The sequence below is a fragment of the Pteropus medius genome, unplaced genomic scaffold, assembly GCF_902729225.1.
Source record: "Pteropus medius unplaced genomic scaffold, Ma_sr-lr_union100, whole genome shotgun sequence".
Taxonomy (NCBI): domain Eukaryota; kingdom Metazoa; phylum Chordata; class Mammalia; order Chiroptera; family Pteropodidae; genus Pteropus; species Pteropus medius.
Window position 1 is genome coordinate 2,594,949 of NW_024349798.1, and position 26,936 is coordinate 2,621,884.

At 48.1% G+C, this 26,936-nt stretch overlaps 5 protein-coding genes across 6 annotated transcripts; all 5 read left to right on the top strand.

Annotated features, from left to right (window-relative positions):
* Positions 1–7,086: 7,086 nt before the first annotated feature.
* LOC120620179 (hemoglobin subunit zeta-like) lies at positions 7,087–8,827 on the top strand. The gene is given in 4 exon segments (XM_039884738.1): positions 7,087–7,181; positions 7,994–8,176; positions 8,178–8,196; positions 8,323–8,827. Coding segments are annotated over 4 exon segments (426 nt in total). The 3' UTR covers positions 8,452–8,827.
* Positions 8,828–8,955: 128 nt separating this feature from the next.
* HBM (hemoglobin subunit mu) lies at positions 8,956–9,983 on the top strand. The gene is made up of 3 exons (XM_039884731.1): positions 8,956–9,313; positions 9,476–9,680; positions 9,799–9,983. The coding sequence occupies exons 1-3, from the start codon at positions 9,090–9,092 to the stop codon at positions 9,925–9,927; spliced, it is 558 nt and encodes a 185-aa protein (XP_039740665.1). The 5' UTR covers positions 8,956–9,089; the 3' UTR covers positions 9,928–9,983.
* A 1,597-nt stretch (positions 9,984–11,580) lies between these two features.
* On the top strand, positions 11,581–12,500 carry LOC120620176 (hemoglobin subunit alpha). Its single transcript, XM_039884735.1, has 3 exons — positions 11,581–11,733; positions 11,965–12,169; positions 12,314–12,500. The coding sequence occupies exons 1-3, from the start codon at positions 11,639–11,641 to the stop codon at positions 12,440–12,442; spliced, it is 429 nt and encodes a 142-aa protein (XP_039740669.1). The 5' UTR covers positions 11,581–11,638; the 3' UTR covers positions 12,443–12,500.
* Positions 12,501–15,833: 3,333 nt separating this feature from the next.
* On the top strand, positions 15,834–16,756 carry LOC120620177 (hemoglobin subunit alpha). Its single transcript, XM_039884736.1, has 3 exons — positions 15,834–15,951; positions 16,183–16,387; positions 16,532–16,756. Exons 1-3 carry the CDS (start codon positions 15,857–15,859, stop codon positions 16,658–16,660), a joined length of 429 nt encoding a protein of 142 aa, XP_039740670.1. The 5' UTR covers positions 15,834–15,856; the 3' UTR covers positions 16,661–16,756.
* Positions 16,757–18,535: 1,779 nt separating this feature from the next.
* Positions 18,536–19,487, top strand: HBQ1 (hemoglobin subunit theta 1). 2 transcript variants are annotated; one of them, XM_039884733.1, is made up of 3 exons: positions 18,543–18,839; positions 18,971–19,175; positions 19,278–19,487. In XM_039884733.1, exons 1-3 carry the CDS (start codon positions 18,745–18,747, stop codon positions 19,404–19,406), a joined length of 429 nt encoding a protein of 142 aa, XP_039740667.1. In that variant the 5' UTR covers positions 18,543–18,744; the 3' UTR covers positions 19,407–19,487. The 2 variants fall into 2 exon arrangements, with proteins under 2 accessions (XP_039740666.1, XP_039740667.1); XM_039884732.1 differs by having other exon boundaries at positions 18,536–18,839; positions 18,971–19,487.
* Positions 19,488–26,936: the final 7,449 nt, after the last annotated feature.

A 26,936-nucleotide genomic window follows, 5' to 3' on the forward strand; every position in this document is an offset into this window, starting at 1 on the left:
CCAACAAGAACACTCTCTCATATAGCCAGAAAACAAACTCCAAAATCAGGAGATTAACACTGATCCAAATCCATTAATGCACAGATCCCATGCACATGTTGCCCTTCCCAATGACATCCTTTACCCAACCAGAATCACACTTTGCATTTAGTCTCCTTCGTTCTGGCTCTTAGGTCTTTCCTTGTATGATCTTAATAATTTCGAAGGGCACCTGCCAGTAATTTTGTAGAATGTCTCTCAATTTGCATTTGTCTGATGTGTCTTCATGAAGAGATTTAGGTGGTGCATTTTGGGCAGGAACATCACAGAAGTGATGCTGTGTCCACATCAATGCATCCCATTGGGCACGTGGTACTGACTTGTCCCTTTACTGGTCATATTTGCTTTGACCACCTGGTTGAAATGGTGTCTACCAGGTTTCTTTACTATAAAGTTAATTAATGAATATTTAATGTCTTTTCATTGATAAATAGTTAATAAGTTGAAGTTAATAGTTAATAAGGTGAAGCTTTGAGACTATAAAAGTCCTGCTCTTTATATAATTTCACACGCTGGTCTTAACATCCATTGATGGTTCTTGACTACATCAATCGTTACTATGATGGTTGTCCCGTGCAATTCTCCATCACTCCTTCTGTACTTATTAGTAGGCATTCTACTGAAAGAAGAAGGTTTTCCTTTTCCGTTTTTTACTTATGTCATATTAACTCACTAAATTTCGTTTTATTCAGTGGGTTATAATCTATTGCTAATCGAACTGTTCCAGATTTGGACAGTGGAAGCCCCTTCAAACTGGCTCCTGTGTCCTTTGACATGTCCCCATCATTCTTTGAGTACCTTCTTAATTTCTGCTAAAGAGGTTCCAGGCTCATCTTGTACTTTCCTTGCACCAGCCTGAAATCAGCCATTTCTCCACATATTTCTGTTTCTTCCTAGTAGAGAATGATGTTTGCAGGGCAAGATTTGAGAGCTGGGTATGTTCATTGCTACTGGAATGTTACTGCTTCTAATCCCTCAGTGGACAGAACTAAGAGGTACATTTGTATGCACACATACACATAAATAAAAATATGCACATAAATATATATATTTATAATCTATTCTATATCTAAGTGTATTAGAAGCCATGACCTCATATTGATGTCTCTGATTACTGTCATATACCTCGTGCTTTATCCTTGTCTTCTCCCTTTCCATGTCCGTGCCTCCCTGCTGCAATAGTGATAAATCTGGCTCCCATTGTACTCAAAATGTTTACTTATTTTCTCAATTCCCTCGTATATTACCAATATCCCAACTTTGATATCATAATTTTGAAAATATACTACCAATTTGTAGGATAATAGCAAATAAGTAAAAAAGATTATTTCATTAGGAACCAATATTTTCAGTGTGAATGAAAATATTTTCAAACATAAAACCCATGAAATTTTTTATTTCAAAACATTTTTATAACTTAAAAACCTTTTAAGTTAAAAACTGTATCAATTTAAATCAGAAATATCATTGTAAACTAATGTTTCAAAAACACATTTCGTAGTTCCGTCCACTACGAAGGTCCTGCAACAGCGACAAGTTCACCTGACACCCAGATTCAGGTTTCTAAGTACCATCCCTCACTAAAAGGAACTCCAGACTTTCCCAGGGCTAGGACAGTGTAAGTAAAGGTGAGACTGAAATGTATTATTGTTCCAGAAAACAGGAAAGTATTCACAAAATGATGAGATTATCACAGAAGGGCATAAGCGCCAGCATGAGGGGCTCCTTCCGTCCACATCTGAGACAATTTGAGCACCAAAAAACAACTAATTGTTGAAAACAGTGAATAAATTAAAATTTATGATTCCATAGTGTTCCTCAAAAAGAGAGAGGGGAAAGTTTATTTGCCACTAGTGGAATAAGAATTTGGCACCATAACAGTTTACTATAAAAGCTGGCAATTAAAGGAAAATAATTAAGCATAAATCTTAACTTTTAGAGAAACTGTCATTCATCCCCAACGAATGAGGAAACTCTTTTTACACAATAATGACAGCTAATTAATAATTAATAAAATAATCATTAAATTAGAAAGCTACAATTCTATGATCCCTAGTGAAGTAATGGATTCAAGCAAGATTATTGATGATTGCTAAAACCGTAAGATAAAGTTTGTTAGGAATAGGATAGTTCACTGGTGCCAAAACAATTACTTCCAAATGACTAGTTAATTGTAAAGAGGGAAAAGATACCTTTAATGTAAAGACATCTGGTGGTTTCTTCCTTAACTGAGTGACCAAGCTTGGCATCACCAACACCGCATGATCTGACATGACATGCCTCCTGGTGTCATGCAAGTCCTTAACGTTACTTATGATGTTACACAATAAGTTTTTTTCTTGTGATGAAATACTCAGAACATAAAAATTACCATTTTAACTATTTTAAAGTGAACAACTCAGTGGCATTCAGTACATTTACAGTGTTGTACAATCATCACCTCTATATAGTTCCAGAACTTATCACCCTAAATAGAAATTCCATGCCCCTCCCGCCGTGGCAACCATGCTGCTTTCTGTCTCTATAAATTTGGCTATTCTGGATTTTACATATAAATGGAATTTATAATAGGCAGACTTTTGTATCTGGTTTCTTCCACTTAGCATATGTTTTCAAGGTTGGTCTATGTTGTAGCATGTACCAATACTTCCTTTTTATGGCTGAATAATATTCTCTTGTATAGACATACTAAATTTTGTTTATCTTTCATCCACTGATGGACATATAGGTTGTTTCTACCTTTTAGCTATGTGAATTGTGCTAAGAACATTCTTATACAAGATTTTGTGTGGACATATGTCTCCATTTAGCTTGAGTACATATATACCTAGGAGCGGAATTGCTGGTTCTTCTGGTAACAATGTTCAACTTATCAAAGAACTGCAAAACTATTTTCCACAGTGGCTGCACTATTTTGCATTGTTAGAAGTAGTGTATGGGGGTTCCAATTTCTCCACATTCTTGCCAACTCGTGTTATTTTGCTTTTTTAAATGTTATTTTTATAGCTATCCTACTGCGTGTGAAGTGGTATTTCATTGTAGTTTTGATCTGCATTTCCCTAATGAGTAATGAAGTTGAGCATCTTTTCATGTGCTATTGTGTATCTTTTTGGAGAAAAGTCTATTCAAGTCCTTTGTCTATTTTTAATTGGGTTGTTTGTCTTTTTGCTGTTGAGCTATTACAGTTACTTCTATATTCTAAATACAAGTTCTTTATTACATATACGGTTTACGAATATCTTCTTCCTTTTTGTGGGTTGCCTTTTCATTGCCAAGTTCCAACATGACTGTAATCAAGCCTTTAGATATGACTTCTATTGTACAGGAAAAACATAGATAAGGGAACCAATCCAATGTGGAACACTCTGCAAGACAGCTGGCCTGGACTCTTCAAAAAGTCATTCTTGTGAGGAAAGGTGGGTGTGGAGTGGAAAGCTTCTGGAATAAGCGAATAAAGAGACAACTAAATGCTACATGTGAACCTCCGTCAGAACCCGATTTGAACAAGTTGAACAAACTTTGGGGCTGAATGGGCAACTTTGTTGCCATGGAATGTTGTTAGTTTACTTTGATTTACAATAGACTTGTACTTGTTTATGTAGAGAAAGAATTTCACAATGCCCACCACACCCTTCCACATGGTTTGGAAGGAAAATAAAGCACACTCAGATATATTCCTATATAAAATGACAAAGCGAATGTTAACAATGACTAGATCCAGGTGATGGGAGTACAGGGGATCATTATACCCTTCCTTAACTATAAGATCTGACCTCAGTGCCACTCCTCTCACTCTCTCTCATCCACTCTGCCCCAGCCACTGGCTTTCCTCTCAGGGCCTTTGTACTTGCTTATTCCCTCTCTACTTCATACACACACTCTTCCCCCAAACATCTTATGGCTTATTCTTCCAACTCCTGGAAACAACTTACTCGATTTTACCATCTCAGTGACATCTTCCCTGGCCACTTTATGTAAAGCCACAAGCCCTCTCAGCAATACCTATCACACATCCCTGTTTATCTCTTTCCAATGTCAATGTCTTCCAATCAGAGACCACCTGGAACACTCCTGGAGTCAAACGAAGTTGGATTTGTTAACTCACTGCCACGGAGGAGACTACCCACCATGGGAGACCATGGGCATCTAAGTTAGAGGCTTAAGACTAGAGTTAGGTGATGTGGGCTCAAAGAAGCAGGGCTTTGCTCTGGATTGGATGCTGCCAAGAGATTGGAGTAATCCTATGATTGCGCTGTTTAATAATTCTTATCTAGAAGAAGAGAAGAGCAAATGGAGGCTGGAGCTGCTATTGGCAAAAAAGTAGCAGTCCTTCGTATTAGCCAGGATGGGATGTTTGTTTATTCTTGTGATCTGGACAATTCATGTTTTCTCTATTTGGATAGTGTTTTTTTGTGCTGAGCATCACAGTCACAGGTGTCCATGTCTGATGTCCATGTTCTAATGATTTTGTTCAACAAGAGAACACAAGCTTTGCAGCGAGAGCCCAGGCATCAAGGGCTGCTTTTCTCCTTTTCACTGGTGTGCTTACCCTCTGCAGTCATTCTGGATTGTATACCTTCCTCACCAGAACATCAGCTCCAGAGAGCAGGTGTTTCTGTCAGTTTGTCCTCTGCTATGTCCCCAGCTGTTAGAGATGGCCTGGCATAGGATAAGTGGCCAAATGTAATCCATGAAGAATGAATGGAGTTTCGAGGGGCTCTCACAAGCCTACCCAAGGCTGCTCCTCCTGTTTGCCTGACTTTAAGATCTAGGAGTTTTCAGCTTTGCAGAGACATTCTGTCCCAAGGAGGTGTTCTACATGGGTCCACTTTCACCACGGAGGACTCTGACCCAGAGGACTCATGCCTAAGAGTGTGGGGTGTGTGGTGTGGTCCCATGTACTTAACTGTCCTGGAGCTGAAATGTCCTACATTTTCAAGATAATTCAGCTAAACAAAGAAAACAACATTAAAATGTTAGTGATGACTGGTGAGATATGCGATTTTTTGTTCTCTTCCATAAGAGTCTGTAGACTTCCTCGAAAGATCTATAAGAAGCATGCATTGTTTTTATGAACAGAGAGAGTGGCTTTTAGGAAGACTTTGAGAATTGGATGCTAACTGGTCCCCTCCAGAGCTGGAGGTGAGGACCCCAGTGGCCCCAGACTTCTGGATGGGGAGAGAATAACACAACGCCATGTGAGTGTTCAGGCATAATTGGGGTTGTTACATATATGTTCATAATTTATTGAAGAGTCTTAGGAAATGGCTAGAGGGTTGTCTCTGGAGGTGAGGAGGTGAGAAGAGAAATTTGTTTTTTAAGCTGTTCTTTGCCAGGATTGCTATTACAATTAACACATTTAATCTGTCAATTAAAATTTTAAAACATTTAAATACATGCACAAAACACCTGTTAAAGAAAATGTAGAAAGAAAAGCACAAATGTGGAGATTGTGTGCAGGTGAGTGTGTGTGTAAAGAACCACATTACAGAAATATACCAAGTCCATTTGATCAGTGAAAATGAACAAATAGATTCTAATCATCATGTGTGAAAATTCTCAACCTCAACAATGAATAAAAACAGGTGCCCTCAACACGTTACCACAAACAAATAAAAATCATAACACTGAATGTTGGCCAGCCCGGGGAGAAACTGGTCCACATTGCAGACAGGGCTCTCAGTCGAGGAGCAGAGCTGGGTGCTCCCTCTGAGGTGGCTTGGGAGGTGGCTGTGGGGGTAAGTGTGACAGGAGGAGCTCTGTGGTCTCCCCACCAGACCTAAGCCTAGGCTCTGGGATTGTTCTGCAAGCCCCCTCTGCCAGGAGTCCCCACACTCCCGGCTCCAACATAAAGACAGGACAGGCTCTGGAGCAGCCCATGGCTCAGCTCTCACTTTATGGTCTTAATGGTTTTCATAACATGTGCTCAATGTGGAAGCCCAGTGAAAAATGTGCAAAAAAAGAACAAACAAGAAAAACCCTAACCTTCATCACTTAGGGATAATTGTTATCAGTTTTATACAGTTCCGTCCAGCCTGTTCTTCTATTTAAAAAACATTGTTATATTGTATGTTCTGTTTTTTTCCCCCTTATTAAAAAAATCTTACATTAAAAAAAAAAAGACGTGCTTATGAGGAAATGTTTATTATAATTAAAATTTGTAAATCAAGTTATATGTGTTTAACTTAAAATACATGCATAAAAATGCAAGAACACATACTAACTAAAAGGAATATATTAAGTGCATTGGCATGGTTGCCTTATGGGGGAGAGGGGGGAAGGGAATAGGTTGATAGGATAAAGAGATACAAATAGAGCAGGAGGGGGTTTTGTACAGGCTGGGATGAGACTGTGGCAGTAGAGTTGTAGTTTGGTATCACTCCAGGCTTTTCATGAAGAGTCCAGCTTCCTTCTGGCTTCGGTACCCAGCTTGGAGGGTCCCCTCAACCAAGCTGCTGGGGGACTTGGCCTGTGCGTGGGGGAGAACCACAGACAGAACTTCATCCAGGTGAGAGGAGACTAAACAGCAAAGTTGGGAAAGGGTCTGAAGCCAAGACTGCCACTCATTCCCTGTGACACCTGGCCTCAGTTTCCCTCTATGAGCCTCAGTTTACTCATCTGTAAACTGGAGCTCACAGGTGGTTTTACAGAGGCTGAAGAATGGAGCATGCACCTGTGAGGGCCTCCTTCCATCGCAAGAACAGGGAGGGCAGAGATAATCATTACAGAGACAAGCCTCAGGGTCAGGTTGACATGTAGACCCTCAGCCCAAGCCTGGGCCCCAATCTCCCTGGAACTTGGTCTCTGGCTGTGGCCCAGGGAGGGAGGCCAGAGTGATAGCCCCTCACTGCACCTGTCCCTTCAGGCTCTGACTGACCATTGTCACTGGATCTGATAAGAGATCCCACCCCTCTAGCCCCTTCCTCTCTTCTGACCAATGTGCACAGCCTGGCCCCCACCCCAGTTCTGTGTATATAAGGGGACCCTGGGGGCTGAACACCATGGAGGCCAGTCCCAAGCTCACCCAGCTCCAGTTCGGCCATCAGCATGTCTCTGATCAAGTCTGAGAGGACCGTCATCATGTCCATGTGGGGCAAGATCTCCACACAGGCAGATGCCATCGGCACTGAGGCCCTGGAGAGGTGAGTGCCAGACAGGCTGGGATGGGGCCAGGTAGGTGACAACGTGGGGTTACTGAGGACAGGGGACAATGAGGAGAGGATAGCGAGGTGGGGTGAGTTAGGACAGGGGACAGTAAGAAGTGGTCAGCGAAGAGGAGACAGTGACAATAGGGGGTAGTGAGTTGGGGAAGATGAATTGCACAGACATCTGACTGACCCTGAGGCCTGAGCAGGGCCTCCCTGAGCTCAGGCTCTCTGAGGCCTGAGCAGGGACAGGCCCAGGTTCCCACACTGAGGGCATGGACAGTTTCTTCCAAGGCCCGAAGTGTCTTCTGAGGCCGTCAGGTTGCTACCAGCACTGATATCAGGGTCTCTGATCCTGGGGAAACCTCAGTCAAAAGAAATTTCCCTGAAAAGACCTTCCTGGGATACTGCTGAAGAGAGCGTTATTTCTGGCAGGTGAAGTGGGAAGCCAAGTCAAGGGCTGGGAAGGAAGCCCCTGTGGCCAGAGGTGAAAATGCGGCGGGCTCTGGAGAGCTGGCAGTGCAGACCCAGTTGAAAGCAAAGAGATAAGCCAGGAGTTGCAGCGGCGTGGAATGGGCCAAGGTCCAGTGGTGGGAGACACGTGCGGGGCCTCTAGATGAGAGAGGTGGAGCTTGGAGGGCGCGGGGCGGGGGTGGGGGTGGGGTGGGGGAGGGTCTGGAGGGAAGGAAGACCTGCTCAGCTTGCAAGGGCTCTGTGGCAAGATCGAACTCCAGAAGGGCGGGAGGTTCGTTGGGGAGGTGGGCAGGCCTACCTCCTCCGGAGCTCACTCCCCACCACCTCTCCCGCAGGCTCTTCACCGGCTACCCAGAAACCAAGACCTACTTCCCGCACTTTGACCTGCACCCGGGTTCGGCGCAGCTGCGCGTGCACAGCTCCAAGGTGGTGGCCGCCGTGGGCGACGCGGTCAAGAGCATCGACAACATCGCCGGCGCCCTGTTCAAGCTGAGCGAGCTGCACGCCTACGTCCTACGTGGACCCTGTCAACTTCAAGGTGGGCGCGGGGGCGGGGCCCCGGCCGGGTCAGGACGGAGGCGGGGCCGGGTGCAAGAGGGGCAGAGTCTTTACCCCCACCCAGGGAGCACCGAGCCCCGCGCTGAGCCGCCCTCCCACCCCTCAGCTCCTGTCCCATTGTCTGCTGGTCACGGTGGCCTCGCACTTCCCCGCCGACTTCAAGGCCGACGCCCACGCCGCCTGGGACAAGTTCCTGTCCATCATATCCAACGTCCTGACCGAGAAGTACCGCTGAGCGCAGTCACCGGACCCCGGAGGACAGGCCGCGACCTCTCTTCTACTCCCGAATTCTCCCACAGTTCATCCCGGTACTCCCCAATAAATAGATAAGGATGGAGTGAGCTGGGTCCTGCGTCCTCAGGATTGGGAGACGGAGGGGATAAAGTATGGGATAGAATGGGGGAGACCCGGTTATCACCCCAGGCCTGAAGGCCACTCCAAAAGCGTTTGGAGGGTCCTTGCTCCTGCGAATCCCAGAATCTCAGCCCAGAGGAAGCAGAGCAGCCCCAGGTCCGCCCACGCCGTTTTCTCTGAGTGCGTTCGCTCCTCTCACCCTCTTTCCAAGTCACCCAAAGTTCGTGCTTCACTCAGCATGTTAGGTGCGGGTAGGGACTCAGGGGTCTTTTCTTTAAAGCCTGATGTCATAGCTCCCGCTATGGGGGGACCCCTGATGCGGCTGCCCTCCCGGCCCCTTGGGGAATAGAGAGCTTCCTGCGCGCGCGCGCTCTTCCTATCCCTCCAGTCATTACAGATCCCCCAAAGTCTGCGGCAAATTCACCCACGCGCAGAGGCATGAATCTGTGTCAGTAACCCAAGGACCCCGGAAACCGTGGCCTCCGCGGTGGTAGGGACCTGGGCTGGCGACGTTTGCCCATGCAGGACGAGGGTCTCTGCGTTCCCTTCGCGCTGCTGCAGATAAGATCGGGCGGGGTGCCCGAGGTGGGGTGCAGCTATAAGGAGGCCCAGGCAGCGGGCGCGGCCCCCAGAGCACGCCACGCCAGCGCGATGCTCAACGCTCAGGAGCGCGCCCACATCGAGCAAGTCTGGGACCTGATCGCCGGACACGAGGCGCCCTTCGGGGCGGAGCTGTTGCTCAGGTGGGTAGGGCGGGGTCTCCAGGACCCTAGGGAGGCGGAGACAGGGGGTTGTGGCCTGAGTCCCGATGGGGCAGGCCACACGACGGTTTTCAGGTGTCTGGGAGGTACAGGTGCCAGAGGGATCCCCACACGCCCACCCTCCCCACTGACCTGCTCCCACAGGCTTTTCACCGTGTACCCCAGCACCACGCTCTACTTCAAACACCTGGGCGCCTGCCCTGACGAGGTGCACCTGCTGAGCCACGGACAACGCATGTTGGAGGCGGTGGGAGTGGCTGTGCAGCACATGGACAACCTGCGCGCTGCCCTGAGCCCGCTTGCCGACCTGCATGCGCACGTGCTACGAGTGGACCCTACCAACTTCCCAGTGAGGCAGCCCCGGCCACAGGAGGGGTCGCGCACAGCTGGGGGTTGGAGGGTTAGGGATTCTGGGAGAAATTGGAGGAGGCAACCAACCACCCTTTCACCCGCCCCTTCTCCCGCAGCTGCTGATCCAGTGTTTCCAGGTGGTGCTAGCCTCCCACCTGCAGGACGAGTTCACGGTGGAGATGCAGGCGGCGTGGGATAAGTTCCTGACCGGCGTGGCCATAGTGCTGACCGAGAAGTACCGCTGAGCGGGGGCCTAGGTCTGTGCATGTCAATAAACAGGCCTCAAACAGCGAGCCCTTGAGTGTGTGTGGTCTTTGGGTCTTTAGGCTGACGTCATTGTTGCTGGGCAGAGACGCTCCGGGTCCCACAGGGAGCCTCCTGGAATCTTTGCCGACAAGGAAATGGGAGGGGAGCGGACTCTGAGAACTCTCCAGACTTGCGAAGAGAACGGTTCCTGGGCTGACAATCCGGGGCCTGGGCAGGATGTGGACACAAAGGCTAGAGCAGCATAGTTGCCCTCTTGTGGTGGGGGAACGTGGTGGCGCAGAGTGGGTGCTTGGATAAGACTTGGGGTTCTAAGACTTGGGCTCCCACCAGCAGCACCAAGCGGTGCCATACCGTTGGCAAAGCACATCAGCATTCGCTCCATTCATTCATTCATTCTCCCTCCATCCCCACCTGGCACTGGGAGCTGAGACGTGAATCTCAACATCCTTTGCAGAAAGCCATAGGCACCCAGGCCCAGGGGCCAACTTCCTAGACTGAAATCGAACAAAAATTCAGGGTCCAGGGCTCCTTGGACTCTTATCTCTGTTCCTTCCTCTCACATTCCCCACCACCACCACATTCAGCAAACCCTCCCCTGGGCCAAGTTAGCCCCTTCTGCTGAATCTCCTGGGATGGGAGATGGGGGTACAGAGGAACTCCTAAATAGCCACAGTCTAGTAGACTGAGTAGGTTTCCAACTCCATTCACATCACCAAGCTGTGTGATATGAGCCTAACGCATGCATGAGGGGAAAAAAACACAGCCTTGTTGGGTTTTGAAATAATTTGAGATCATAATAAAGGGTAAGTGTCTGGTAGGACCATGTCCGCCCAACCTCCACTCCACACCCCAGCCCCAGTCTCCCTGTCTCAGTCTCTGTGGGTTTTCTGGCAAAGGCTTTCTTCCCACACCATCCCTCAGGCTCTCCCCACACCCCTGAGTTTCTCCCCTCTGCTGCTTGAGGCAAGAACCTTAGCGCTCCACTCCAAATCTTTGCAGACAACGGGATGGGAGGCTGGGAGCAGCCCCTGATGCTCTCCAGACGCAGAATGAGAACAGCTCCTGGGCTGACAGTTCCAAATCTGTGCAGGGAGAGTACGAAACCCATCAGGATAGTGGGCACCTAAGTCTGAGGGGCATGCTGGAGACTAGCCCTGACCTTGGCTAAGCGAGCTCCCCACGAGCTACCAGGAGGCCTGCCCATCACGGGTTGGAGGATTTACCCCATATTATCCTTCAAGTGCAGTTTACATGGACAATTGACAGCTTTCGGTCATGGGTAAAGTCTTGTGCGAAAGCAGCGTGTTTCATTTCAGGAAAAATTGTGCCCTGCTCCCGGACCAGCAAACAGACACCTCAAAGCTTCCCTTGGCCCAGCCACAGAGGGTATGCAGTGGATTTGGGTGGCTCGGAAACGTGTGGGCACCCGGGAACCGCAGGAGCTGCAGTAGAGGGTACCCTAAGAGCCGGATCTCGGCCTGCGCAGGACCCATAGACTGAGGGCTGCGTTGGAAGACAAGCCTGCCCCAACTATTCTGGTCGCAAACCCTTCCCTGCACCTTCTGGAACTGCGCCAGCCAATGAGCGAGGCCTGGATGGGCGTGCCCCTTGAGCCTCGGGCATAAAAGTTCCGCGCACGCCCCGCCCACCACTCTTCTGGTCCTTACACAGACTCAGAAAGAACCCACCATGGTGCTCTCTTCTACCGACAAGACCAACGTCAAGGCCGCCTGGGATAAGGTCGGCGGCAATGTTGGCGAGTATGGGGCAGAAGCTCTGGAGAGGTGAGGCCCTTTCTCCTGCTCCGACCTCAGGGCTCAACACTAGCCTCGGGGTCTTGCCAGCAACCCCTCGGTGGGCTCCGCCAGGGCTGGCGCCCACATCCCCAAGATCTCAGAGTCCGGATCGCGGACCTGCCCCAAGAGGCCTGCCAGCGCCCTCTTTCAAATCAGAGGCTCACGACCCTGCCCTGGAACACCACCCCCACCCAGCTGCTCACCCTCCTCTCCCCGCAGGATGTTCCTGAGCTTCCCCACCACCAAGACCTACTTCCCCCACTTCGACCTGGCCCACGGCTCCTCCCAGGTCAAGGCCCATGGCAAGAAGGTGGGCGACGCCCTGACCAACGCCGTGGGCCACATAGATGACCTGCCTGGCGCCCTGTCCGCTCTGAGCGACCTGCACGCCTACAAGCTGCGTGTGGACCCCGTCAACTTCAAGGTGAGCACACGGGCCTAGCCCGCAGAGATCTGGGTGGAGGGTGCAGCGGGCCCTTCTCAGCGCCGCAGAGAATCCTGCGGGTTCCAGAAGGTGGAGCGCGGGCGGCGGCGTCGGGACGCGTCCTAATATCTCCTCTCTCCGCAGCTCCTGAGCCACTGCCTGCTGGTGACTCTGGCCAGTCACCTCCCGTCCGATTTCACCCCTGCTGTCCACGCCTCTCTGGACAAGTTCTTGGCCTCCGTGAGCACCGTGCTGACCTCCAAATACCGTTAAGCTGGAGCCGCGGCGACCCTTGCCCGGGCTGGGGGCCCCTTTGCGCTCCGCGTGCGGGCACTTCCTGATCTTTGAATAAAGTCTTAGTCGGCTGCAGCCTGTGTGGCCTAGGTTGTCTGTGTCCTCGAACGTGCCAGGGAGGGGTGTGGTTCTCTTTGCCTAGGACCAAGGACCCTTCTCAGTGGGCGAAGAGAAGGAAGAGAAGGGAGGAGGAGGGAGGGGATCTAAGGCTGGCGCTTCCAGTGATGTGCTGAACCGGGAGGTGTCAGACTTCCAAGGGCCCCTCTCTGGGGTGAGAGGTGAGGAGTTATAAGATTGCCACCCTCTTTGAAGTCTCTCTGATCACTGTTAAACTTACTGTCTAGATCAAAATAAAGCAAAACAAATAGACCTCCAAAATAGGCCGCTTCTTGTGCAAAGGAAGGCTCTGGACAATTTCTATGAGATTCCCATCTCCTCCCTACCAGAGAGAAGGTGGGTTAGAACGAGGGTTGCAGTCCCACACACTCTTTCTGGGCCACAGTAACCCTCTTCAGGCAGCACAGTCTGGGAAGCAGAGAGGGGAATGAGCTGTCTGCAGCAGTCAGGGTGCACTGGGAGGAGCACTTTACCAGAGTACCTTGCTCCCTCGTTCTCCATTTCACGAGGCACATTAATAGCTCACTCTGTGTCCAGCCCTGTGTCCCCCAGCTGACCACCTCCTCCCCTACTCGCTCAATTCTGCAGCCAGAATCTCCTGGGACCTCCCAGCGTTTCTACCTGGGTGCTGGAAGCAAAACTCGGGAAAGGCCCCTGTCCCAGGTGCTGAAGCCCTGGACTTCACATTGGAATCCCCACCCAGGTCTGCAGCCATCTGAGGGACACTGTCAGCACTCTAGCCCAGCCCCAATCTCCAGGGCAACATGCAGCGCTGAGCAAAAGTTTGGGGAGGGTGGCAGACCTCTTGCTCACCGCTGTTTTTCTGGACATAGGCATCTCTGAACAGCTGTGAGTTGCTTCCCCCAATCCGCCATGCACTCTTCCGCTGACCCACAGTCCAACCCATTTTTATTTAAATGTAGAAATCCACTTATGCTTTCACACACACACACTCTTTTGTGTCGTTCAAAGTAGGGAGAGAGTGTCCCTCTGCCCTGTTCCCCCACTGCACAGAAGCCTAAGCTAATAGTTTGGGAATAAGCCCCCTGCCTCCTATCCTGTGTTGGAGGACACGGCTACATCGACAACTATACCTTTTTCTTGTCAAAAATATCATGTTTCTGAAAAACGTCATTATACCGTACATATTTGTCTGCAACCTGCTCTTCTCATTGAACCATGTCTCTTCTACATCTGTTCTGGCCAGTTCATTCTGTCATCTCATTTTCATACAATGTATTGGTCATTATTATATTTCTATTAATTTCCTGTTGATCTTTGCCAATATTCTCTTAAGCCATTTGTCATACATATACTCTTCCCATATTAGGAATGTAAGCCATTGGCTGAGGTATGTTCTCCAAGTCTTGCCTTAAAAGGGCTCAGGAGGCAGGGGGATTGGAGCAAGATGTGAAAGGAGAGGTTGTCCCGGGCCCGAGGAGTGGGTGTTTGGTTGTTTTAAGTCCCTAGGGTCTTATCCTTTTTGTTCTTCAGAGCCAGGATTGAATCTTCTGAGCCTGTGGACAGAATCAGGAATAGAGTGGAGGTAGGAAAGGAAAGTGGAATGAGTTGGAGGAGGGTCCAGGATAAACAAAATAAGAAGAGCAGACACAGCAGGCAGAACCTAAGAGAGCATTGCTGAGGCTTGTCTGAGCTGCTTTCTTCTCAGTCCAAGTCAGTTTGACTTGGGCAAGTCTTGAGTAATAGTCCTAGGGGAGGGATGAGGACAGAGGGGTAGGCTGAAGGAAGCCCATGCAATCCACCTCCCAAAGCAAAGTCTTCTTCCAGGCTCCCAGGAAAGGGCATATCAATGACTTCTCGCTCCCTTTTCTTCTCACCCAGCTCTGATGTTTAACCTCATCAGTAACCTCCTCCACCAACTAGACCAAAGGACTCACTTATCACCAGGAAGGGGACTGCACCAGCTGGATTTCCTGCCCCTTCTCACTGCTCCACCAGAGTGCATCCCTTCCCCCATCCTGCAGGGACTGACCAACCTCTTCACCCTCACATCTCCCTACAACCATTCTGTATCCACAGAGGCCATCTTTCACCCTGCCCCCCCGCCACGAGGCAAGTAGTAGGCACCCCCTCCACCCTACTTTATCTAATACTTACTCATCCTCCAGTCTCACCTCCTCAGGAAAGCTCACCATGATCCTCAGACTAACCTTGGTATCCTTGAATGCCTCATCCACCCCCTTCATGCTTCCTTAGAGCCTTTAATGAGGTTTGAGACTATATGTTCTTGTGTGATGATTTGATGACTTTGTCCCAGCTAGGCTGAAATCTCAGCTCTTGTTCATCAGTTGCTATGTTTATCAATTCAACAACTATTAACATAGTGATTCTTGTATCAGGCACAATTTGGGAGATGGGAGAGGGGTATCATTGAGAACTAGGACCACTTGATCAGTGGTGGAGAGGGACAGTCATTCACACAATCACACAGAGATCCTGAATAGGAGAGGCCACCTTGCTGAGTTCCCCACTTGGGGCTGCAGGACCACCACCCTGTGAGAAGTTTGAGCTGGGAGACTTCCACCCCAGCCATGTGAATTATGTTCCTTGAAATTTATTTCTGCCCAAAGACTGGCACTCCATGACACTCAATGATTATTTGAGGAATAAAAGGGAGCTGGAAGAACCAAGGCTAAAGTGGACCAAGAGGGATTCTAAGCAGGAATTCTTGAGAATATGTGAGCAAGGACCTCCTTGTGCGCATTCATCTCTCTCTTCTTTGGTCTAAGCGAGTCCTTTCTTTCTGCACTCAATCGCCCATTCATTGACTATTTTGTCCAAGTTAAACATGTCCAGCGTGTACCAATCCCAGGTGCAGGAAGGGTCCCCAGGAGAGCGCAGCCTGTGGCTAGGGAAGCTCAGGGACCCTAAGGGGTGTCATTGAGCTCACATGGTGGAAGAGCCAGCATCGATCCACCTCTACAAACCAGCCCCCACCAACTAGGCGGCGAAGATATCACTTCTGGGGGAGGTAGATGCAGCGCATGAGAAGTTGCAGTTGGGAGGGAGAAATATTCTGGCCAGGGGCCACCGGGTGCCTTTTCGCGAACTGGTAGCGATGCCTCCACCACTCCAGACACCCGCCCTGCTAGATGCGCCCCCTGCGGTGCGGGTCAGGCGGCGCTTTCGGGGCTCCGCGCCAGCCAATGAGCGAGGCCTGGATGGGCGTGCCCCTTGAGCCTCAAGCATAAAAGTTCCGCGCACGCCCCGCCCACCACTCTTCTGGTCCTTACACAGACTCAGAAAGAACCCACCATGGTGCTCTCCTCTACCGACAAGACCAACGTCAAGGCCGCCTGGGATAAGGTCGGCGGCAATGTTGGCGAGTATGGGGCAGAAGCTCTGGAGAGGTGAGGCCCTTTCTCCTGCTCCGACCTCAGGGCTCAACACTAGCCTCGGGGTCTTGCCAGCAACCCCTCGGTGGGCTCCGCCAGGGCTGGCGCCCACATCCCCAAGATCTCAGAGTCCGGATCGCGGACCTGCCCCAAGAGGCCTGCCAGCGCCCTCTTTCAAATCAGAGGCTCACGACCCTGCCCTGGAACACCACCCCCACCCAGCTGCTCACCCTCCTCTCCCCGCAGGATGTTCCTGAGCTTCCCCACCACCAAGACCTACTTCCCCCACTTCGACCTGGCCCACGGCTCCTCCCAGGTCAAGGCCCATGGCAAGAAGGTGGGCGACGCCCTGACCAACGCCGTGGGCCACATAGATGACCTGCCTGGCGCCCTGTCCGCTCTGAGCGACCTGCACGCCTACAAGCTGCGTGTGGACCCCGTCAACTTCAAGGTGAGCACACGGGCCTAGCCCGCAGAGATCTGGGTGGAGGGTGCAGCGGGCCCTTCTCAGCGCCGCAGAGAATCCTGCGGGTTCCAGAAGGTGGAGCGCGGGCGGCGGCGTCGGGACGCGTCCTAATATCTCCTCTCTCCGCAGCTCCTGAGCCACTGCCTGCTGGTGACTCTGGCCAGTCACCTCCCGTCCGATTTCACCCCTGCTGTCCACGCCTCTCTGGACAAGTTCTTGGCCTCCGTGAGCACCGTGCTGACCTCCAAATACCGTTAAGCTGGAGCCGCGGCGACCCTCGCCCAGGCTGGGGGCCCCTTTGCGTTCCGCGTACCGGCACTTCCTGATCTTTGAATAAAGTCTTAGTGGGCTGCAGCCTGTGTGGCCTGGGTTGTCTGTGTCCTCGAACGTGCCAGGGAGGGGGCTCGTTCTCCTTTCCTGGGACCAAGGACCTTCTGCAGTGGGCGAAGAGAGGGAAGGGGATAAAAGGGCACAAGAGAGAGTGAAGCCAGTCCTGCTGCCACTGCCTGGGATTCGCTGGGCTACCCTCTACCCTCACTCCTGAGTGCTTTGCTGCATACATTCCCCACCTCCCACATATCATTCTCCAGCCTTTGCTATTTAAACGAGTTTGCTCCAATAATGGATTCGTTTTCCATCTTTACATTTTATGACACAACACACTTGCTCTGAGAGTTGTCCAGCCTCCAGCCTAAGACCTCAGAGCAGTCCTAGGGCTCCTGCCAGAGGTGAGCGGTGGGGAAGACAGCAGGTCACACTCCAGAGTTGTAGTGAATGCTCCCCTCTCCATTGAGCGCCTCCCAAATACACACACAGTCTAGATGAAATTGGGGTTGAGCAATGCAATTACAGATGCTAGGCAATTTCCTGGAGACACCTATTTCACTTGGTGCCACGCCCTATGATGCTCACTCTGCAGTCACTGACATCCTGGGGCCATCGCAGGTGTGGAGGCCCAGTTTTGGGGCCTCATTAGGCATCAACTGCACCTCCCTGAGGCTGGCACCTCAGAGGCCCACTGACTTCCCCAAATGTTGCAGCTGAAAGGAGAGTTAGGACCAGGGAGCCTACACCCTGATGTGCTTCCTCTCCACAAAGCAGGCCCGTAGTGCCTTCGACTTTAGAGTGAGGGCTTGAGGTGTCTGGCCGGGATTGCAGTCCAGCCCCAAACCTCTGAGAGCAGTGTCCTTTCTTCCCTGTGCCCAAGAGTGGTCCTTGGAAAATGAGATAGCACGTACCCTGCCTCAGTTTGTGATGCTTTTTAGCACAGCTAGTGGCATAGTCTGAGCTCTCAGTACAAGGCAGTCTTCCTTATTTTATTATTAGGAAAAATGGAGACCTGGGCTAAAAGTGGAAACAACCCAAACATCCAGCAACTGATGAATGGACAAAGAAAATTGGTCCATTCAAACGATGGAGTGTTACACAGCCAGAAAAAGAAATGGAGTATTGATAAATGATACAAGGTGGATAAACCTTGAAAATGTGCTAAATGAAAGAAGCCAGACACAAAATACCATATATTGCACAATTCTATTTATTTGAAATGTCCAGAATAAGCAAATCCACAAAGACAGAGCAGATTGATGGTTGCCAGGAGCAAGGAAAGGGATTATAGAGTGACTGCTAATGCGTAGAGTTTCCTTTTGGAATGATGAAGAAGTTCTGGAACTGGATAATGGTTAACAGTTATACAACGTTGTGAAAGTAATTAAAGACACTGAATTGTACACTTTAAAATGGATAAGATGGCAAATTTATGTTATATAAATTTTACCACCACCATCGCCATAACAAAAAAAATGTGTAGAATGGTGCCTGGTAGGGAACCAGTGCCACATAGGTATTAGCTATTATTATTAGGATACATCCTAGGCTCTCAATAAATGTTCATTGTCCTGAAAAGAACATCTACTATGAGCGAGGCACTTGACATTTCTTTTCCATTTAATCCTCACAACCTTGGGAAGAAGAAATTACATTCATTTTATACAATAAAAGAGGAAATAGACTCAGGGAGGTGTCACAACAGACTTGTGAGGGAGGTAGAATAAGTTAAAGCGCAAAAAATCCATACAAAAATTCAGTGTTATCTAATAATAATATATATTAAATATTAGTTTCCATATAGTAAACACTACGGAAATGGGAGCCTCGGGATCCAGGGCGATTGATTGGTAAAGTCCCAAGGCAGAGCAGACGCAGGAGATTGGCCGCTCCATGATTCCTCCGGGCCAGAATCTGTGGAGTGGCGCCCCCTGGAGGCCGCGGGGAGTCGCCAGCCGATCCGCGCAGGCGCAGCCCGGTGCTCTAAGCGCCGGCAGCTGGCGCAGGGCTCCGCGATGGTGCTGTCCGCTTCAGACACCGCGGCAGTGCGCGCGCTGTGGAAGAAGCTGGGTAATAACGTCGGCGTCTACACGACCGAAGCCCTGGAGAGGTGCGGACAGGCTCTGGCGCCCTCCGGGCTCACCTGCCTTTCCACGCGTAGTGGCGATGCGCCCCCGCTCCTCTCGGAAGACAAGCGCCCACACCAGAGGCACAGCATCTCACTTTCTGTTCCTCCCTCAGGACCTTCCTGGCCTTCCCCTCCACCAAGACCTACTTCCTCCACCTGGACCTGAGGCCCGGCTCCACCCAGGTCAAAGCCCACGGCCAGAAGGTTGCTGACGCACTGACCCTGGCCGTGGACCACCTGGACGACTTGCCCCACGTCCTGTCAGCTCTGAGCGACCTGCACTCGCACAAGCTGCAAGTGGACCCCGTCAACTTCAAGGTTAGCATGCGGGCTGAAGCTGGACCCGCTTGCCAGGGGTGGGAGGAATTCTCACCAGGGAAGGGTGTGGAGGGACAGATGGACAACTCCCTCTCTCCGCAGCTCCTGAGCCACTGCTTGCTGGTGACCCTCGCCAGGCACTACCCTGGAGACTTCAGCCCTGCCCTGCAGGCCTCACTGGACAAGTTTCTGAGACACGTGATTTTGGCTCTCGCCTCCGGCTATCCCTAAACTGGGAGTGGATGGTCGCGAGACCCCCCGGCCGCCCCTTCCCGCGATTTTACAGTGTTTGAGTAAAGTCCCCGGAAGAAAGCCTCCGCCTGAGTGCGTGTGTTCCCTAGAAGGTGCGCAGCAGAGGCCTGATGGGTTTGGGGCAGAGGTGTGCCTCTGTCCCAAAGGAAGGGTAGGGATCTGGGGAGGCCAGAGCCACACGCACATCCCGCCATAGATCAGGGCGCTCCGCTGGACGCCCTGGGCCGCCGAGAGGAGATTCAGGTCGTCTTCAACTCCGACTCCCAAATGCCATATCATGAACTCTCACTCACCATGCCGCTATTAGCCGCGGCCACTTGGAGGCGCAGACCCGCGGCTTCTGCCCCTTGGGAGTGGGGTGACGGGTAAGGGGATGTCATGCGTTTGTCTCAGTTGACGAGGTCTGGCCCTTCCCCAGAGCTGCTCGCTTTGAGGGACTCCTCTCAGATCCGGGTACGCGGGACCTGGTCCCTCACCCACCTAGAAGCGAGGGCGGGATTCGGGGTACAGATTCTGAGAAAATTAGGGAGCTGTGGGCAGAAACTTGCATGGAGCTCAATCTGCGCAATCCTACACAGAGCCTCTAGAAGGGTATTGGGGTCTTGTTTGCCAGACTCTGGACCTGGTGGATGGAATGAGGTGGATGCTGCCCTAGAACCCAGTCATGTAGCAAGGTAGACCAGAGAGCCAGTCCAGAACCCTGCCTACATCCACACTTCTAAGGAGACAGACCTCAGAACTGCTTTTAAATTTTTTTCCTCATAAAATTAATTGTGCTCATCATAGAAACTAAAAAATGCAGTAACTACTCCACTTACAATATACCTCTTGAGTATCCCAGTGGGTCCAGCCCACCCATTATTCCATTTATTCCTGCTTGACACATAGGGAAACTACATGTAAACAAATAGAGGACATGGGAATCAGATCCAAGAGCACACACATATAGACATACCACACACAAACAGATACAAACACACAAACTGGCAGAAACAGCTCCATCCAGACATGTAACAAGGTAACATTTAAGGTACAGCCTTTCAGGTCCTTCTAGGCACATTTGGAGATACCTTTTTTTAAGAAATGGTACCCTTGAAATGACACTGGAAAAAGTGGATGTACTAGACTTTAAAGAGAGAAATACTCACTATGGGGAGAGAAAAACACGAGCAAACTTAAAAGAACAGGGAGAAAAATATCTTCCATAAACAGAAGACAAAGGGTTGTTATTACAAGGTAGACCTCCAAATTTTTTTTCTCACCCCATCCACCTTTTTCTTTTTAAAGCCAGTCAACTCTATAGAAAAATAAGCCAAAAGATGAACAGAAAACTCAGCGTACCAATGGCCAGCAAACATTTGTGACAATGCACAAAGTCATGCAAATAAAAATGCTCATTAACAAGACACCTGTCATAAAAAGGAGTGCAATACACTTCTGGTGGAAGTGCAATGTAGTATATAACCTTTTGGGAAGGTAATTCAGTTGTATACACTTGTGGGCCAACGAATGTTTAGTAACTGGCACTCTGGAAAAGGAGAAGGGGGCCGAATCTGTAGCATTTGCCAGTTTCCATTGTGTAAATATTGCCATTATGGTTGATTTGAAGCTATCGATATGCTATCACTGAACAGGAAATTAGGAAGAGATGCACAATATCTGCTATTGTGTTGTATTTCTAGCAAGAGACTTGGAAATAGATAATAGTAAAATACAGTAACATAATTAGGAAGTTATGAGTTTTCAGTATTTATCACCTTTGTTTTTAAGGTAATAAGTCTATTTATTTGTAAATTAACATAACTTTTAATAGTGGTTGTGTTTAACAATCAGCTCTCAGAATTCCTAAAAGTTTAACTCGAACTAATCTAAGCAGGTTCTAGCACACCACTGATTGTATCCTTTAAAACTAAAAAGTACAAATTACCTACGCCTGCAGTCTTGCTTCTGAGAATCGATCCAACAGAAAATAGTGGCACACATATATGAAGACATTTTGTGTACAGTGATGTTCTTTGCAGGACCGTTTATTAGAGAAGAAAAAAGAAAAAGAAAATAAGAAAAAATATGGCGCACACCCAACGCCCAACATTCTTCAATATAAGTTAAATAAATTATAGTAGAGTCACACAAGGGACCACTGTATAGCCATTAGAAAGAATGAGGTCAGCCTTTGGGCACAGACATGAATAATGCCAAGACGTTCGTATAACAAAGCACACTGCAGGTCAATGTGTGGAGCATAAATCCATTTTTATATTGATATAATCACAAGAAAACTTGAAAGTAATACACACTAAATGTTTGCAGCAGGTTTCTACAGGCATGAGACTAAAGAGACAGAGAAGGCAATTGTCACCATACTTTCTATAATCCCAGAAAAGGAAAGTGGTTGGGATATGAGTGACTTTTCATTTGTGTGTATATGTTTTTCATTTTCACAAATAATTTGTAGAAAACCTTGCCCTGAATATTTGCAGTTAAAATTCTAAGCACAAACATCTAATCATAATTATTTCTTTGAGGAATTTTATAGAAGTGGAATCTTTGGGGTAAATAGTATGTCCATTGCTATGGCTTTTTGTTATTGCCAAAATTGCCTTCCATTACAGTGTCACCAGCAGGGGGCGAGTGCCTGCATCCCCTCCACCGCTCTCCATGGTTGGTAGCTTCCATTTATTTGATTACTCACGAAGGTAAATATTGTTGGCTCCATCTTTAACTTCTTTGTGTGAGTCACCCCTTGTGTCCTTTGCCCATTTTCTACTGTGGCATTTTCAAGATTAACCCACAGAATCTCTTTTCTGTGGACCTGTAGAAGACTGTTGGCCCATCTTATACATTGAAATTACTTGCCCATTTTGTGTGTGTGTGTGTGTGTGTGTGTGTGTGTGTGTGTGTGTGTGTCGGAGGTGATTCTTCCTCTAGATACCCATCTCTTTCTTCAGATCTCTGGGCCCTGTTACTACTCCAGGGCTTTGCCTGCTCTGAGCTGCCATTTCCAGCATGGGAAGAGAGGCTACAGTTTTTATTTATACATAACTAAAATGCTAGATAAAATGGTTTAAATCTTATTAAAAGCATCAAAGAGCAAATGGGATGATAAGAAATTTTTAGGCAAAAGCCAAATAAAGGTGAGAACTCAGAGAGGTGATCACAGCACTGAAACAACTTGAGTCCTGAGGTATTTATCAAAACTAGCAAACTCAAGCTGTGATTTTCTTCCTTGTGGGCTCATGTGTTAAAAGGGCCAGTATAAGGTGAGGTGCCTAATAGGTTACTCTTCCCATAAAGCTGGGGCCCCAAAAGGCTACACTTACTGAACAATTCCCTACTCTCCCTGAGCACGGGGACTGAAAACAAACAAAAAACAAAACCACCTTGGTGTTCGGCAGAAGAGGGAAAATAACTCCCTGATAAACTGAAATCACACGCTGACACTCTGGATTTGCAGCCCAGTTCATATCACCTGAGTGATCCCCCCAAAAAATCTCAGGCTGTGGATTTCATTTAAAATGATCCTAGACTTCCCTCAGAGAGCCCAGGCACCTGGGAAAGGCAAATAAATCCTCCTGCGATAAAGGCACTTTATTATAGGCCACAAAGGGCAACAAGCGGCAAACTCAGCGAGCACGTGGAAATAAGGAAATAAGGCACCGTGTATGAAAGCCCAGACATATGAGTCATCAGAAAAGATCCACAGAAGTATCAGGCACTGAAGATGCCAGATTCAATTACAAGTATGCTTACTATGTTTATGAAATTAGAGACGAGATTTTTAAATACCTGCAGGGAGCCATAAAATATAAAAAGTGACATAGCACATGTGACAAAGAACTTTTAGAAATGAAAAATACAGTCATCAAAAATTGAAATTCAATGGGTAAGTTTAAGAGATAAAACAGTCATAGAATTAGTGAACTTAAAAATAGATTAGTAGAACAAATTATCCAGACTCCAGCCCTGACATCTCATTCAATTTCATGTCCCTGGTGTCTCACTTGCCTCACTCTATCTGATTCTACTAAAAAATGTACTTGCAGAAGAAAATTGATTCTAGGGGGAAGTCCAAGATGTAAAAGGGAATGAAAAACAAAGTGGTAAATACAAACACTGACTGTATATAAAATACTATTGTCTATGGGGTTAAAAAGGAAAAAAACAACTAGACAGACATAAAACACTAAACAATAAGAAGTCAGAAGGGACTCAAGGCAATCAAGTGCTCTGAAGTCCTTGTGCCATCTGGGAGGCAAACAGATTTTTCATTAACTTTAGATTTTGGGAAGTGTATTAGTTTCCTATTGTTGGTGTAACACAAAGTTAGTGACTTAAAACAACACAAAGCTATTCTCTTACAATTCTGAAGGAAGTGCAAAATAAACTTCATTATGCTAAAATCGACATGTCAGCAAGATCAGGGGAAAATCCATTTCCTTGCTTTTTTGGTTTCTAGAATTGCATTCCTTGGTTCTTGGCCCCTTCTTCCATCTTTAAAACCAGTAGCATCTTGCATTCTTCTGTAGTCAAACCTGGATAATCCAGATTTGTAGGTCCATCTGGATAATCCAGAACAATCTCCCCATCGCAAAACCTTTCATTTAATCATGTCTTCAAAATCCCTTTGCCAACTAAAGAAACCTTCACAGGTTCCAGGGATTAGGACCTGGGTATCTTTGGGGGCCATTATTCAGCTACAACAGTTAAGCATACATGTTCTATAGAACAAATAGAATGTATGACTTCTAAGTTGACAGAGAGGGAAAGGGGAAAGAATGTTAAATTATTCTAAAACAACCCTCCCCACAAATGAGAAAAAATGGAGAGAAAAAGAATAAGAATGGGTATGACAAATGGAAAACTCAAAATAAGATGGTATCAACAAAACCAAATATGTTAACTACATTGGTAATAAATGACTTAACTGATCCAAATAAAAGATAAAGATCAGACCCCGTAGACTTTAAGATAACAGGCAGAGTCAAAGTGTTACTAACAAGTGAGGACAAACTCTAAAGTGGACCCCATGATCCTCACCTCCTGGTATTCACACTCTTTTGTAGTTGCCTTTGTGTGGGCTTTGCTTTTAATATAGTTAACACAAAAGTTAACCATTTTAACCACTTTAAAGTATATAATTCTGTGGAATTTAGTACATTCACAATGTTGTGCAACTATCATCACTATCTAGTTGCAAAACTTTTCATCACTCTAAAAAGAAACCCTGTACCTATTACCTACTGCTCACTCCCCACTTCTCTCTTACCAAGCCCCTGAAAATTACTCATCTCCTGTGTATGGATTTACTAATTCTGGATATTTCATATAAATGGAATCATATGTGGTCTTTTGTGTTCGGCTTTTTAACATATTTTCAAGGTTCAATCATGTTGCATCATGCATCAGAATTTCAGTCCTTTTTATGGCCAAATAGCATTCCATTGTTATGAATAGACCACATTTTGTTTTTTGTTTATTCATTCATCTGTTGATGTATATTTGGGTTGTTTCTACCTTCTAGCTATTGTGAATGGTGCTACTACAGACATGTGTACAAGTATTTGAGTTCCTGTTTTCAATTGTCTTGGGTATATACTAAGAATGGAATTATTGGGTTATATAATTTTGTTTCTCAACTTCTTGAGGAACTACCAAACTTTTGCCACAGCAGCTGCCTATTTTATATTCCCACCAGCAGGGTATGAGAGTTCCAATTTCTCCACATCCTTGCCAGCACTTATTTCCTTCCTCTCTTTTTAAATTATGGCCAGGCTTTTAATCCACGGAATTCAGTAAGGGGGTGGGATGTCATTTCCATGATTAACTCCATGCCTCTCTTGCTAGGAGACCCTCTCCCTTGTTGACTTTGAACATGCACACTGCCATGTAGTGAGCTGCCCTATGAAAGCCTCTTGATGACAGCAGGAAGGTAGCTGAATCCTGCCAATAACCAAGTACACCTGGAAGGATCCTTCTCTAAGACAGCCGGGCCCCAGATGAGACACCTCAATTGCAGCCTGTGAGAACGCTACTAAACTTGACTCCTGATCCTCAGAAGTTGTGAGATAATGTTATTTTAAGTAGTTCCATTTGTGGCAAATGATTTTCATGTGTCAAGAGAGTGATGACCTCTGGGAGGACAGAGGAATCGTAATAGGGGAAGACGAGGGCTTCTCAGGAGCTAACAATGTCCTATTTCCTGACCTTGATGGATATGCAGGGCTTGCTTCTTATTCTCTAAACCAGGAATCCCCAACCCCTGGGCTGTAGACCAGTACTGGTCCGCGGCCTGTTAGGAGCTGGGCTGCACAGCAGGTGGTGAGCAGCAGCCAAGCGAGTGAAGATTCATCTGTATTTGCAGCTGCTCCCCAGCGTCAGCATCACTGTCTCAGTTCCACCTCAGATCAACAGGTATTAGATTCTCATAGGAGCACCAGTCCCTTTTGCCCTGAACAGTTCTCTGCTATCTTCTGTAGGGAGAGAGGCTGGGCCTGGCTAGGGGCTGACTGGCCTTAAGTCTCAGGTATGTTGGACCTTGGGTGGGATGGGGAGAGAGGTGGTAGCCTCAGAAAAACTGGGAAAACATAATACTGCATTGTATTATATGATTATATATACAACATATAATTATATGTACAATAATACTGTATTCTACATTTGAAAGGTGCTGAGTAAAGCTTAAAAGTTCTCATTACAAAAAAATTTTGTGACTGTGTGGTGATGGATGTAACTGGACTTCTTGTGGTGATCATTTCTCCACATGTTGTCATTATGTTGTGCACCTGAAACCAATGTTGTCAATTATCTCTCAAAAATAAAAGGTGGCCCCAGTCCTGGTGGAGGGAGTCCCCTTCGCTGGCCCCTTGCACAACCTCCTTCAGAAAGCAGGCCCTCAGCCCCCAGGTGCTCAGCGGGGAAGTCAGGCAGACAGGGTGACATGGGCAAAAGGGCAAAGCCAATGGGGGAGCTGGAAGATTCAGGAGTCCCAAGAAAGAAAGAGAAGAGCAGGAGCAAGGGTCAGAAAAGCACCAGAGAACTGCAGATCCTCAGCCTTCCCTAGTGCCCCCAGGGAAGACTGGCTGCCTCTGGCTGGCACTCTTGGGGGGATGATGAGGCCTGCTCCTCCACGGGCTGGGCCAGGGACCACAGGCCCCTGATGGCAGATCTTGTACCTGTCCCTGAGCAGCCTTCAGCTGTTATCTGCGACCCTGTGCCCAGGTTAAGTGCCTGTGGGGATGTGACAGAGAAAAGGTGCGAGGTGCGGGGGGAGGGGACTAATGTAGGGACTGTGCGGTGGACATAAAAGGAATACGTTGTGCCAGCAACTGAAGACATAACTCCTCAACCACCTTTTCCTAAGGTCCAAACAGAACAAATCATCTTCTGCACATGCCCTGATGGCTAGAGTTGGAAGCCTGCTTTAAGAAGTCAGACATCTCAGTTCACATCCCAGAAGAGATGCCATTCAGGGTGTGAAGCTAATGTCCCAGCTCCCGGGATCCCTCTTCC